Here is a 14,975-nt window from a genome sequence, read left to right on the forward strand (position 1 = left end):
ATGCTGGAATACCCATCCACAACCCATTTTCAATGCCCTGGCTGAGGGCTGAGGGAAGGAGGTTCTCACCCAAGATTTGACGGTACATGGCCCCATCCATCGTCCCTTTGATGCGGTGAAGTTGTCCTGTCCCCTTAGCTGAAAAACACCCCCAAAGCATAATGTTTCCACCTCCATGTTTGACGGTGGGGATGGTGTTCTTGGGGTCATAGGCAGCATTCCTCCTCCTCCAAACACGGCGAGTTGAGTTGATGCCAAATAGCTCCATTTTGGTCTCATCTGACCACAACACTTTCACCCAGTTCTCCTCTGAATCATTCAGATGTTCATTGGCAAACTTCAGACGGCCCTGTATATGTGCTTTCTTGAGCAGGGGGACCTTGCGGGCACTGCAGAATTTCAGTCTTTTACGGCGTAGTGTGTTACCAATTGTTTTCTTGGTGACTATGGTCCCAGCTGCCTTGAGATCATTGACAATATCCTCCTGTGTAGTTCTGGGCTGATTCCTCACCGTTCTCATGATCATTGCAACTCCACGAGGTGAGATCTTGCATGGAGCCCCAGGCCGAGGGAGATTGACAGTTATTTTGTGTTTCTTCCATTTGTGAATAATCGCACCAACTGTTGTCACCTTCTCACCAAGCTGCTTGGCGATGGTCTTGTAGCCCATTCCAGCCTTGTGTAGGTTTACAATATTGTCCCTGACATCCTTGGAGAGTTCTTTGGTCTTGGCCATGGTGGAGAGTTTGGAATCTGATTGATTGATTGCTTCTGTGGACAGGTGTCTTTTATACAGGTAACAAGCTGAGATTAGGAGCACTCCCTTTAAGAGTGTGCTCCTAAACTCAGCTCGTTACCTGTATAAAAGACACCTGGGAGCCAGAAATCTTTCTGATTGAGAGGGGGTCAAATACTTATTTCCCTCATTAAAATGCAAATCAATTTATAACATTTTTGACATGCATTTTTCTGGATTTTGTTGTTGTTATTCTGTCTCTCACTTTTCAAATAAACCTACCATTAAAATTATAGACTGATCATTTCTTTGTCAGTGGGCAAACATACAAAATCAGCAGGGGATCAAATACTTTTTTCCCTCACTGTAAGCTCAGAAACACTTGTTTGGTAGAGCATGGGTGGAGTAGGCACTGTGGGGCTCGTGAATTTCCTTGCTTTTTCGGCTTCAGACCAATGCCTACTTCTCACTTAAAACATTGTTTTTAATTTCCACTGGAAGGTGATTATACAAAAATATAAAACATTTCCACATGCAAAAAGTGACTTTCGAAAATGTAATTTTAAAGTTATGTTACAAATATATATGTGTTTTGTCTCACATAATTTATTGTCCAGGGCCCGGTTTGCCAAAAGTCGTTAGACCCTTCGGAGGCACATGGTTACATCTCAGAGCTGTTTCCCAAAACCATCGTTACTAAAGTTGAAAACAATCGTTATTTATCGACTGCCTCAGACCACCCGTAGAACAGACAACTGGGTCATTAGATGCTTTTTTACCCACTTTATACACAGAAGATCTCTGCTAAACCTAGAATAAAGATGTTTATCTGTCCCTCTGTGACCGTCGATAGCTTCACAACGAAGTTGACTACAATACAAAGTGGCCAATGTCTTTGCAATTGTTATAAACAAGCAAAGGGTAAAAATATGCTTCAAATGAAAATATAAATACAGTAAGCTACATAGGCCTATGCCATCAGAAAGTATTCACACCCCTTGACTTTTTCCAAATTTTGTTGTGTTACAAAGTGGGATAAAATTGGATTTACAGTTCCTTCAGAATGTATTCATACCCTTTGACTTATTCCACATTTTGTTGTGTTACATTTTGTTGTGTCAATACGTTAGAATCCCCTTTGGCAGCAATTACAGCTGTGAGTCTTTCTGGGTAAGTCTCTAAGATGTTTGCACATCTTGATTGTACAATATTTTCACATTATTATTTTGGAAATTCTTCAAGCTCTGTCAAGTTGGTTGTTGATCATTGCTAGACAACAATTTTCAGGTCTTGCCATAATTTCTAAGGAGATTTAAGTCAAAATTGTAACTCGGCCACTCAGGAACATTCACTGTCTTCTTGGAAAGCAACTCCAGTGTAGATTTGGCTTTGTGTTTTAGGTTATTGTCCAGCTAAAAGGTGAATTAATCTCCCAGTGTCTAGTGGAACGCAGACTGAACCAGGTTTTTCTCTGCCTGTGCTTAGCTCCATTCAGTTTCGTTCCCCCCCTGAAAATATGGAGAGTGGTACTCAATAATGTGTTGTATTGGATTTGCCCCAAACATAACACTTTGTATTTGGGACAAAAAGTTAATTGCTTTGCCAAATTTTTTGAAGTATTACTTTAGTGCCTTGTTGCAAACAGGATGCATTTTGGAATATTTGTATTCTGTACAGGCGTCCTTTTCATTCTGTCATTTAGGTTAGTATTGGGGAGTAACTACAACGTTGTTGATCAGTCCTCATTTTTCTCCTATCATAGCCATTAAACTGTGTAACTGTTTTAAAGTCACCATTGGCCTCATGGTGAAATCCATGAGCGGTTTCCTTCCTCTCCGGCAACTGAGTAAGGAAGGACACCTGTATCCTTGTAGTGACTGGGTGTATTGATACACCATCTAAAGTGTAATTAATAATTTCACTATGCTGAAAGGTATATTCAATGTCTGCTTTTTTATTTTTTACCCATCTACCAATAGGTGCCCTTCTTTGCGAGGCATTTGTGGTTGAATCTGTGGTTCAACCACAAATTCACTGATCGACTGAGGGACCTTACAGATAATTGTATGTGTGGGGTACAGAGATGAGGTAGTCATTAAAAAATTATGTTAAACACTATTATTGTAACCTACTATGTGACTTGTTAAGCACATTTTTACTACTAAACTTATTTTGGTTTGCTATAACAAAATGGTTGAATACTTATTGACTCAAGACATTTTAGCTTTTCATTTTTAATTAATTTGTAAACATTTGAAAAAACATAATTCCACTTTGACATTATGGGGTATTGTGTGTAGGCCAGTGACCAAAACATCTCAATGTAATAATTTTTAAATTCAGGCTGTAACACAACAAAATGTGGAAAAAGTCAAGGAGTTTGAATACTTTTTGAAGGCACTGTATTTCAATAATATTGAATCAATTTCATGTTCAATCAATTGAGTTCTATTTTTCTAATTGTAGGCTACTATCTGTAATTCTTGCCTCCCTAAAAACACGCCACTTCGATTCAAGTGACTTTTCGTAGCAAATTAGGAGAGCATTTTTGCTGACCCTAACCCTTTTCCTAACCTTAACCTAATTCTCCTAACCTGCTACGTTAATTAGGAGAGCATTACGAAAAAGTTGTAGCTGTATCGAAGTGGCGTGTTTTTAGGGAATCTCGTCCATGGACGTAGATTTTCGTTCTGGTCTGGACCAAATCTGAACCAATCATAGACGTCTATGTTTGGTTGAGATTTGGTCCGATCCGGACTGGCCTTGATTTGGCCCATACATAGACGGGAAAACAGACCAAATCTGAACCAATCATAGACATTTATTAATCACAAGTTTGGACAGCACAGTACAGTACAGTAGAGTAGTGGCTTTTAAACCTTTCCATGGGGATCCCAGGCTGTTCCATGTAATTGATATATTCCAGAGCTAGCACACCTGATTCAACTTGTCAACTAATCCTCAAGCTTTTGAATAGCGAGTTCAGAGCTACAGCAAAATTGTGAAACATCTTGGGGTCCCCGAGGAGAGGTTTGAGAACCACTGCAGTAGAGCACAGCAGAGTGCAGTACATTACAGTACAGTTAAAAAAGTAAAGAAAGTATTTTCAACATTCATTCAGAACCGAAAACAAACCTGATTTCAACGTCCAGAAAATAGGTATTTTTAATGTCTGGAAAATACATATTTGCAACGTCCGAAAAAACAAACATATTTTCAACATCTGGGAAAACATTTTAAATTTCCTGAAAATACTTATTTTCACCTTTCATTCAAAACCTAAAATGAACCTATCTTCAATGTCTGGAAAATATGTATTTTAAATGTAATTTTGCTTTCTGGATTCAGATATTTGGGAACACACTGAAAAGTAACTTGACACTGTTGGTCAGTCACCGCAAATTTGGATTAAAAATGGCATGAAGAAAATTGCATTGATAGAGGACGGTGTACTGAATTAATTCATCATAAGGTAAGGGCTGGAATTTGTTCTGGATGCTTGAACAGAGACGTGTCTTCTGTATCGTGTAGCTAATTAGCTAGCTAGCATGTGCACACTCACTGCAATGCACAGCCGATGCGCTACTTGCATGTGCATAGGCAGGGTTTAGATTCAACATAGTCAACTGCTCCTTAGCAAGACAGTTTGTTTAATCAGCTACAGTTTGAGTTGTGAGAGGCTGGTCTTGGTTGAGGAAATGTTAGCAATGTTTGTGCTGAAACTGACATCTGGCTGCACATGTACAGTGGGGAGAACAAGTATTTGATACACTGCCGATTTTGCAGGTTTTCCTACTTACAAAACATGTAGAGGTCTATAATCACATTGTGTGATTTTTAAGTAAATCATTTGCATTTTATTGCATGACATAAGTATTTGATACATCAGAAAAGCAGAACTTAATATTTGGTACAGAAACCTTTGTTTGCAATTACAGAGATCATACTGTAGGTCTTGACCAGGTTTGCACACACTGCAGCAGGGATTTTGGCCCACTCCTCCATACAGACCTTCTCCAGATCCTTCAGGTTTCGGGGCTGTCGCTGGGCAATACGGACTTTCAGCTCCCTCCAAAGATTTTCTATTGGGTTCAGGTCTGGAGACTGGCTAGGCCACTCCAGGACCTTGAGATGCTTCTTACGGAGCCACTCCTTAGTTGCCCTGGCTGTGTGTTTCGGGTCGTTGTCATGCTGGAAGACCCAGCCACGACCCATCTTCAATGCTCTTACTGAGGGAAGGAGGTTGTTGGCCAAGATCTCGCGATACATGGCCCCATCCATCCTCCCCTCAATCACGGTGCAGTCGTCCTGTCCCCTTTGCAGAAAAGCATCCCCAAAGAATGATGTTTCCACCTCCATGCTTCACGGTTGGGATGGTGTTCTTGGGGTTGTACTCATCCTTCTTCTTCCTCCAAACACGGCGAGTGGAGTTTAGACCAAAAAGCTCAATTTTTGTCTCATCAGACCACATGACCTTCTCCCATTCCTCCTCTGGATCATCCAGATGGTCATTGGCAAACTTCAGATGGGCCTGGACATGCGCTGGCTTGAGCAGGGGGACCTTGCTTGCGCTGCAGCATTTTAATCCATGACGGCGTAGTGTGTTACTAATGTTTTTCTTTGAGACTGTGGTCCCAGCTCTCTTCAGGTCATTGACCAGGTCCTGCAGTGTAGTTCTGGGATGATCCCTCACCTTCCTCATGATCATTGATGCCCCATGAGGTGAGATCTTGCATGGAGCCCCAGACCGAGGGTGATTGACCGTCATCTTGAACTTCTTCCATTTTCTAATAATTGCGCCTACAGTTGTTGCCTTCTCACCAAGCTGCTTGCATATTGTCCTGTAGCCCATCCCAGCCTTGTACAGGTCTACAATTTTATCCCTGATGTCCTTACACAGCTCTCTGGTCTTGGCCATTGTGGAGAGGTTGGAGTCTGTTTGATTGAGTGTGTGGACAGGTGTCTTTTATACAGGTAACGAGTTCAAACAGGTGCAGTTAATAAAGGTAATGAGTGGAGAACAGGAGGGCTTCTTAAATAAAAACTAACAGGTCTGTGAGAGCCAGAATTCTTACTGGTTGGTAGGTGATCAAATACTTATGTCATGCAATAAAATGCAAATTGATTACTTAAAAATCATACAATGTGATTTTCTCTCACAGTTGAAGTGTACCTATGATAAAAATTACAGACCTCTACATGCTTTGTAAGTAGGAAAACCTGCAAAATCGGCAGTGTATCAAATACTTGTTCTCCCCACTGTAGCTATCTAGAGAGTTCGACTGTATCATTCCGGAGTAGCTAGATGAGCAATGCGCTATAATAGCAGCCAAGGACGTTCACTAGCTTATTTATTTGTGCTCTGATTTAGTTTACACAGATGACTTCAGCCATATGGAAAACCTTCCAGAGCTAAATATACCTAGCTAGCTAGCTTCCTTTGCTTGTAGCTTGCTTCTCATATACTGGTATTAGCTAGCTAGCTGCTGCCTAGGCCTATATCTCACAATATATTACTATACAGTATATCTCATTCTAGGACCTCTTAGTTATATATTGTTTCTTATCAATGACATACAAATCTGTGCTCTACCATTTTGAAACATTCCAATTCAAGTGTCCTTTTGGATGCAAATAAATGTCAAATCTCTCACATGCCAGCCTTTTCATTATTTTTCACATTGATCAAATTACTATTACGCACTAATGTACTACCAATAATCTTCCCATCCATCTTTAAAAGAAGGGGGGATAAATAAAAGAAGATGTAAATGTCAAAGTGAGGTGTCTTCCTTGACTAATTTCACAGCGCCAGTTGATTTTTATTGCAGCTCTGTCTGAGTTGACATTTAGTAAATGTCTCACCAGATAAAAGTACTGAACCCCAAACAAATTAGAGAAAGAAAGCAAGGGTTGATAAAGTTTAAGGATGTGCTCTATTCAGTCTTTTCAAATGGATGAAACAACTGAATAGAGTTATCTTATTAATATTATTTTTCATCTCAAGGCAAATGGAGAGAAGGTTGCTTAGCAAAACAGATAGATAGAACAACTTGAAGCAGAAGGTACTTCGCTGAGAACTTTTCAATCTTTGCAGGAATTTTTCATTTGACCAGTTTTACATTTGGCATAATGTCATTTACAGTTTTTTCAAATTTCGTAAAAGTAAGTGAATTATTCAATACATACCGACTGTAGAAATCATCCCTGTAGTAGTCATAGTCAAATTCATAACCACTGGGGATAGGAGAGAGAGAGAGTTTAACGTTTAATGTTTACCATAAGCATGTCAAATGCTAACATATCAAAACAGAAACCGTTTGATCCAAACAGACATGCAGGTCAAGTCTTAAGGTCACCGCAGATGGAGAAAACCTTAGCTAATCTGACATGCGGAGGCCAAAGACTGACTGACAGGAATAAGAGTGATTTCAGAGCGGTTCTACAATAAAGGCTGCAACCTGTGGATAAACCTAGGAAGGTCACAAGAACTAAGGTACCTCAATCAACAAAACACTCGCCATGTCACGTCAATTGTGAGCTCAGAGTAATCATGAAAAATGAGTAATAACAAAAAGATTGAACACAAGCTACATTTCAGGGAAGGAACAAATTAACACCTATTCAGAACAGGAGAGAAGTTCACATTTCTTTTTCACAGGGATAATTTTTAATTAAGATTCATGCAAATGTAATTTCCATTTAGAGCAGCCCAGTGTTGGTTTTGGCTCTCTAATTACCATGTTACATCACGGCTGTTTTGAGCTGTGGTATTAAAATGCAAATGAAGGTGTAACATAAAAAACGTGTGCAAATTAATAAATAAGAAAACAAAGAGGCCTAATGGAACAAGCCAATGAATGGGACAACTATGGGTTGACAGGGTGTCAAGGGACCACTATACAACAGTCTAGTAACCATTAGTCATAGTAAATAGACCAATATGGCTGCACTGTTGACACTAGGCAGGATGGGGCTATGGACTCATGCTGCTTACGCCAAATCCTGACTCTGCCATCAGCATGACGCAACAGGAACTGGGATTTGTCGGACCAGGCAATGTTTTTCCACTCCTCAATTGCCCAGTGTTAGTGACCGCGTGCCCACTGGAGCAGCTTCTTATTGTTTTTAGCTGATAGGAGTGGAACCCGGCGTGGTCGTCTGCTGCAATAGCACATCCGTGACAACGACCGACGAGTTGTGCGCTCCGAGATGCCGTTCTGCACCCCACTGTTGTGCTGCGCCGTTATTTGCCTGTTTGTGGCCCACCTGCTAGCTTGCACGATTCTTGCCATTCTCCTTCGACCTCTCATCAATTAGCGGTTTTCGCCCACAGGACTGCCGGTGACTGGATGTTTTTTGTTTGTCGCACTATGTATGGTAAACCCTAGACACTGTCGTGCGTGAAAAGCCCAGGAGACCGGCCGTTTCTGAGATACTGGAACCGGCGCGCCTGGGACCGACAATCATACCACGCTCAAAGTCGCTTAGGCCACTTATTTTGCCCATTCTAACGTTCAATCGAATTGACAAAGAAATATAGCTCTGATGATCATGGGAGAAGAATTAGGGCCATATGTAATAAGGCCTTCATATTCAACATTTTCTGCATGGAATGCCTCTTATATTGGATCTGTTTTACTTGACAATTTTAAGGATATGTCAAGAGCGAATAACTAGTGCATGGGGAGCTCCAGGTTTAAATTGGGAAATAAGAATTAACATTTTTGCCAGAAGTATTCATGGTTCTTATTTTTTGTACTCTTGAGAAACATGGTCAAACTATATCCCAAATTGTCAATGATTTAAAACCATATCCCAATCCTAGAGTTAAAGTAACACAGAACACTGACCCTGAACAAAACAACGATGCCAGTTCTCATGCAAAGCCAGAGTCCCTTTAGCCTAACGTAGCTGCTAAACATAACTCCTAGACATAATCTGAATTTGCATCACTCCTTAGCCTTCACCTGACACCACACACTAATACAACTCCTTTACAAGTTGTTGCAGAAGGAGAAAGCCTCAGACACACACTTTAGACAGGATCCTCATCTCGCCATAGCCGAGAGGGAGAGAGAGGGAGAGAGACAGACAGACAGAGAGAGTGAGAGAGATCTTTACGGGATTACCTGTAAACAGCTGACAGAGGCCGTTTGGAGCCTGGCTTGGGCCGGTACGGTTTGGGCTCCCCTGCCATGTTTATGTCTGTAAAAAACATACAAATAAAAGCAGTTCTTTACTCATCTTTTATTTTTTTCATCAACTCTTTCCCCCCTCCCTAAAACAGTCAAACACCTAAAGTACCGGCAACTCATGTCAGTACCAATCCTGTCACTGAAAAACTGTTCCGACATCTAATCCAATTTAACACTTCAGTGCAGTGTAAATTACTAGAAAAAGTCCGGGTTTTGAAGAACCCTTTTCAGTAAAGGGATGCAAAAATAGCGTCAGACATCATTATTTAGTGTGTCAATTAAATGTTTAACATGTGGTGTACAATGAGGACTGATTTGATGTAATACAGAACAAGGTTTGTCATCTTCAGTGCTGGGGAGATTCAAATACCTCTAATTGAACAATTCCATGTAACTTACTATTTCAAATAATATAGTAGTCTACATGTCAATATGTCTGACATCCTCCTTGAAACTTTCCAGCTTGAAGCTCTTTTCTAAAGTGCTCTGAAGATAGCCATAACAACCATGGTACCAATACGACCCCTGGTGTAAGGGGAGGGAGAGAAATCAGTGTCCATCATTAATCATTAATGGAATGGGCTTCCTTGGGAGAGAAGAGAACCCAACAAGGTAAGGATGCTGTAGAGCAAAAGCTCTTTAATTTACAACCATCCAATGTTTGGGTAGAAAATAGATAGTTGAAGGAAAGAACATCCGTTTTTATTTTTTTGCTCCTTATCCACAAGTATGACATGAACAATTTTCCTCCCTTCGGTATCCTATTGTCTATGTACTTGCTCATGTGTGTATGTGTCACGATCGTCTTGGAAAGGAGTAGACCAAAGCGCAGCGTGTTGCACGAACATGATGCTTTATTTAATTAAAGCGAAACACGAAACAACAAAACAAATAACGATTCGTGAAGTCCACAGTGACAATGACTGTAAAGGAACAAAAACCCACAAACACAAGGTGAAAACCGACAGTTTAAATATGGCTCCCAATCAGAGACAACGAGCCAACAGCTGACACTCGTTACCTCTGATTGGGAGTCACTCAAACAAAGAAATACAACAACCTAGAACAACCCAACCAAGAAACAGAAACCAAAGAAACGAACACACCCTGGCTCAACATACAGAGTCCCGGAGCCAGAGCGTGACAGTACCCCCCCCCCTAAAGGCGCGGACTGCGACCGCGCCTTAACAAAACCCAAACAGGGGAGGGCTGGGTGGGCATTCCTCCTCGGAGGTGGCTCCGGCTCCGGGCTTGACCACCACCCTTCCACAATTCCCCCGTAGCGCCCCCGGTCCGGTCTGACCCCGCTGGCTGGATCTGGACCGAACATCGACGGAGCGGATTGCTCAAGCTCCGTTGTGGAGCAGCTGCCCGGTACCTGATCAGGCACCGGACTGACGACGCGCACCCCTGGCTTGGCGCGTGAGGCAGGAACTGACCGGACCTGGCTGACGATGCGAACCCCTGGCTTGGTGCGTGGAGCAGCAACGGACCGGACTGGGCTGACGATACGCACCCCTGGCTTGGTGCGTGGAGCCGGAACGGGCCTCATCGGACTGACGACTCGCATCCCTGGCTTGGTGCGAGTAGCAGGAACGGGCTGGACCAGGCTGACGACTCGTACCCCTGGCTTGGTGCGAGTAGCAGGAACGGGCTGGACCAGGCTGACGACTCGCACCCCTGGCTTGGTGCGAGTAGCAGGAACGGGCCGGGCTGGGCTGGCGACGCACACCGTAGGCTTTGTGCGTGGAGCAGGGACAGGCCGGGCTGGGCTGGCGACGCACCCCATAGGCTTTGTGCGTGGAGCAGGGACAGGCCGGGCTGGGCTGGCGACGCACCCCGTAGGCTTTGTGCGTGGAGCAGGGACAGGCCGGGCTGGGCTGGCGACGCACCCCGTAGGCTTTGTGCGTGGAGCAGGGACAGGCCGGGCTGGGCTGGCGACGCACCCCGTAGGCTTTGTGCGTGGAGCAGGAACAGGCCGGGCTGGGCTGGCGACGCACACCGTAGGCTTAGTGCGAGGAGCAGGAACAGGCCGGGCAGGGCTGGCGACGCACACCGTAGGTTTGGTGCGTGGAGCAGGGACAGGCCGGGCTGGGCTGTGGAGACGGATAGGAGACCTGGAGTGAAGAGCGGCCACCACCCGTCCTGGCTGAATGCCTACCCTCACACGCGCACTGTGTGTGGCATCCGCACAGGACGTACAGGGCTGTGTACCCGTACTGGCATAACAGCACGTGACACTGGAGCAGGAAATCCGGGACCGCGGAGAGGCATTGGAGACCACGAGCGTTGAGCCGGCACACTCCGTCCTGGCTGCATACCCACCTTCGCACGACACGTGCGGGGTGCTCGCACAGAACGTACAGGACTATGCCGGACCACTCGTGGCACAGTACGCCGCTCCGCATACCGCGGAACCTGCCCCGTCCCATGCTGCCATGCCTGAGCACGGGAAGTTGGTTCCGCTCTCCATCCAGGCTCCGCGAACCCGCCTTCTGGCCTCCCAAACCCGGTGGCCTCCTCTCCAAATCGCCCAATACGTCCTGTGGCAGCCTCCTGCTGCCCAGTCGCCCATGCCGTGTGCCCCCCCCTACAAATTTCTTGGGGGTGCCTCTCGTCCGTCCGACGATGGCACTGCTGACGCCGCTGCTCCTCTCTCGCCAGGGCCTTGATCCTACCCCAAGGTCCCTTGCCCCCGAGCATGTCCTCCCAGGACCACACTTTGCCCACCTGGGCCATCGCCAGCCTCTCTATCTCCTTTCCTGGCGCTTCCTCCCATGTCCAGTCTGCCTGCTCCTGGACACGCTGCTTGGTCCTTTTACGGTGGGTTTTTCTGTCACGATCGTCTTGGAAAGGAGTAGACCAAAGCGCAGCGTGTTGCACGAACATGATGCTTTATTTAATTAAAACGAAACAACAAAACAAATAACGATTTGTGAAGTCCACAGTGACAATGACTGTAAAGGAACAAAAACCCACAAACACAAGGTGAAAACCGACAGTTTAAATATGGCTCCCAATCAGAGACAACGAGCCAACAGCTGACACTCGTTACCTCTGATTGGGAGTCACTCAAACAAAGAAATACAACAACCTAGAACAACCCAACCAAGAAACAGAAACCAAAGAAACGAACACACCCTGGCTCAACATACAGAGTCCCGGAGCCAGAGCGTGACAGTATGAGACCGTCACTCTTGAGTACCATTGAAGGTCTCAACTGATCTGACTCGCTTTATCAGATGTACTGTGATCACAAACACTGGCTATTCAAATCTCTATCTCTATATCAGCAAGGCTTTTACAAGGTCTCCTTCACAACTTCTACCTTCCTTACAATTCATCCCTTTGTATTGCATGTCAAAGATGCTCAACACCTGTTTGAGCAGCAAGGTCGTTCTGAAACGGCAACACAAGAGAGACAGGAACCCAGTACACAAGAGAGACAGGAACAGGAACTTACATCACTCCTCAGTCCTCACAAAACAAGACCCTTGATGAGAGCTACAGTACAGGATGTTCGCCATAGCCTTTTGTGGCTAACCGAATACCATGTATATGCATATCTCACTGTTTAGGGTACACTTCCAGTCAGTCCTATCTAAGCAGATGTCAGTCTAAATTATGCATGTGGACCCAGCTGGGCTCACTCGGGAGCAGCTGAACCTCACTAGTGAGATCTTAGCAGGGAGAGGCAGAATAAACGGCAGGAGGATTTCTGCAGACTAGCTTCCCGCTCCTCCGCTCTCCACAGAAATGTGATTATGCCCACGGCTGTTTGTACACTACCCTGTTAGACATCCTAAAACACCGCCTTGTTGATTTAGAATGTGGGAGAGAAAGTGTGTGGGGTGTGCATGTGTTATCAGTGAGGATTACTTTAATATAATCATATTACCTAGGTGTGTGTGTGTGCATGACTAAAATAATGGGTAACAGTTAAGTACCTTACTGTGATTGTTTTCAATTAAAATGGTAAAAAAATCTCAAGCAAGAATTTAGCTAGGACTGTCTGGGAGTGGTCTGACTGGGGAGAGGAAAACTGATAATTAGCTGTTATTGGCAGAGAGGTTGGGAACCCTCTTTTTTAATGGTCTATTTAAGCAATAACGCACGAGGGGGGTGTGGCATATGGCCAATATACCACAAACCCCTGAGGTGCCTTATTGCTATTTTAAACTGGTTACCAACGTAATTAGAGCAGTACAAATAAATGTTTTGTCATACCCATGGTATACGGTCTGATATGCCACATCTGTCAGCCAATCAGCATTCAGGGCTCGATCCACCCAGTTTATAATAACTAATTTACCGCATGGTGATGTCACCATGGAAGGTCAAAAATCCATCCCACCAAAACAGGCTGAAATTTCAGATGTCCTTTTCAAACCGCTCTTACACTAAAATGGCATTATCATCATTTTCACAATTTCACAGTATTATTTCAACCTCATAGTGTGGAAATATATACAAAACATTAGGAACACCTGCTCCTTCCATGACATAGACTGACCATGTGAATCCAGGTGAAAGCTATGATCCCTTATTGATGTTACCTGCTAAATCCACTTTAATCAGTGTAGATGAGGTGGAGGAGACAGGTTAAAGAAGGATTTTTAAGCCTTGAGACAATTGAGACATGGATTGTGTATGTGTTCCATTCAGAGGGTGAATGGGCAAGACAAAATATTTAAGTGCCTTTGAATTGGGTATGGTAGTAGGTGCCAGGCGCACCAGTTTGAGTGTGTCAAGAACTGCAACGCTGCTGTTTTTCAAGCTCAAAAGTTTCCTGTGTGTATCAAGAATGGTCCACCACCCAAAGGACATCCGGCCAACTTGACACAACTGTGGGAAGCATTGGAATGCTTTCGACACCTTGTAGAGTCCATGCCCCGACGAATTGAGGCTGTTCTGAAGGGTGCAACTCAATATTAGGAAGGTGTTCTTAATGTTTTGTACACTCAGTGTATAAAACAAAGGAAAATCACGTTTTTGACTGCAATGGGCCTTTAAGATTCATTTGAAGTCATGTAAGCCCCAGGTGATAACAGGTATAAAGATCAGGTAGTACTTTAGTATAACACAGAATAATCTCTGCATGGGTTAAACACTGCACACACAACTTGACACTGTGCCATACAGCACTTCATCCAGCAACCTGACAGACTGTCTATCGGCATTGGCTCCGCTTGGCAATAGTCACTCTGCCACATGGTTTAGAACAGTTTGACTGGGCTTTCAGGATAAACCTAACTCAGGTGCTACACCATTTGAGAAGCGACAAGGAAAGCGAATGCTGATCCTAGACCAGCCCTTAGGGCTCTCTCGCTGGAGCATCAGCACATTACAATGAATGCAATGAATCAGATTCCCTGGGTCAAGACGAGGGGTGTTGTCCTTGGTGCTGATATCAAGTACCACTACTACGGAGAAGACGGAATACTGTCCATGGTGTTAAAGCAGACATCCACTCCACTCGGCCAAATCTTAACTTGACATACACAAATGCACATTTTATTTTATTTCCCATTGATTTCAAGGCATGACTATACAAATGTTCAAGTTCTGCTCGAATGTGTCAAGTTAAGCCTTGGCACGTAGAGAGGAAGGGCGCTAAATCAGAGCTCCGTGGAGAGGAGAAGAGGGAGAGAACTCGGTGACTTTTGGCTGCAGGAGAAATTAAAGCTCCCTATTCAGACCGGCTTTCACACTGAATCATTCGCAGCAACTGCAACGAGAACTACTTCTTCAGCTACTTATTCATCTCAATGGCTACATTCAACGCTCTGTAATCACTCAACTTGCTGACTACAGTAATATTGCACAACTTATACCGATATACACACATACATACATACCTACATACATACATACATACATACAGTGCATTCGGAAAGTATGAAGACCCCTTAACTTTTTCCAAATTTTGTTACTTTACAGCCTTATTCTAAAATTGATTAAATTATTTTTCCCTCATCAATCCACACACAATACCCATAATGACAAAGCAAAAAACAGTTTTGAAATTTTTGCAAATGTAT

General features: G+C 43.9%; 1 protein-coding gene across 3 annotated transcripts in view; it reads right to left on the bottom strand.

Annotated features, from left to right (window-relative positions):
• Nucleotides 1–14,975, bottom strand: part of LOC121569938 (RNA-binding Raly-like protein) — a 191,305-nt gene that overhangs the window by 24,482 nt on the left and 151,848 nt on the right. For all 3 annotated transcript variants that reach the window (XM_045221174.1, XM_041881289.2, XM_045221173.1), the window contains exons 3-4: nt 8,869–8,944; nt 6,926–6,973 (exon numbers count right to left, since the gene is read on the bottom strand). In XM_045221174.1, the coding sequence (XP_045077109.1) occupies nt 6,926–6,973; nt 8,869–8,944 (124 nt within the window). The remainder of the gene's footprint in view (nt 1–6,925; nt 6,974–8,868; nt 8,945–14,975) is intronic.

The sequence above is a fragment of the Coregonus clupeaformis genome, chromosome 7 (assembly GCF_020615455.1).
Source record: "Coregonus clupeaformis isolate EN_2021a chromosome 7, ASM2061545v1, whole genome shotgun sequence".
Classification (NCBI taxonomy): Eukaryota; Metazoa; Chordata; class Actinopteri; order Salmoniformes; family Salmonidae; genus Coregonus; species Coregonus clupeaformis.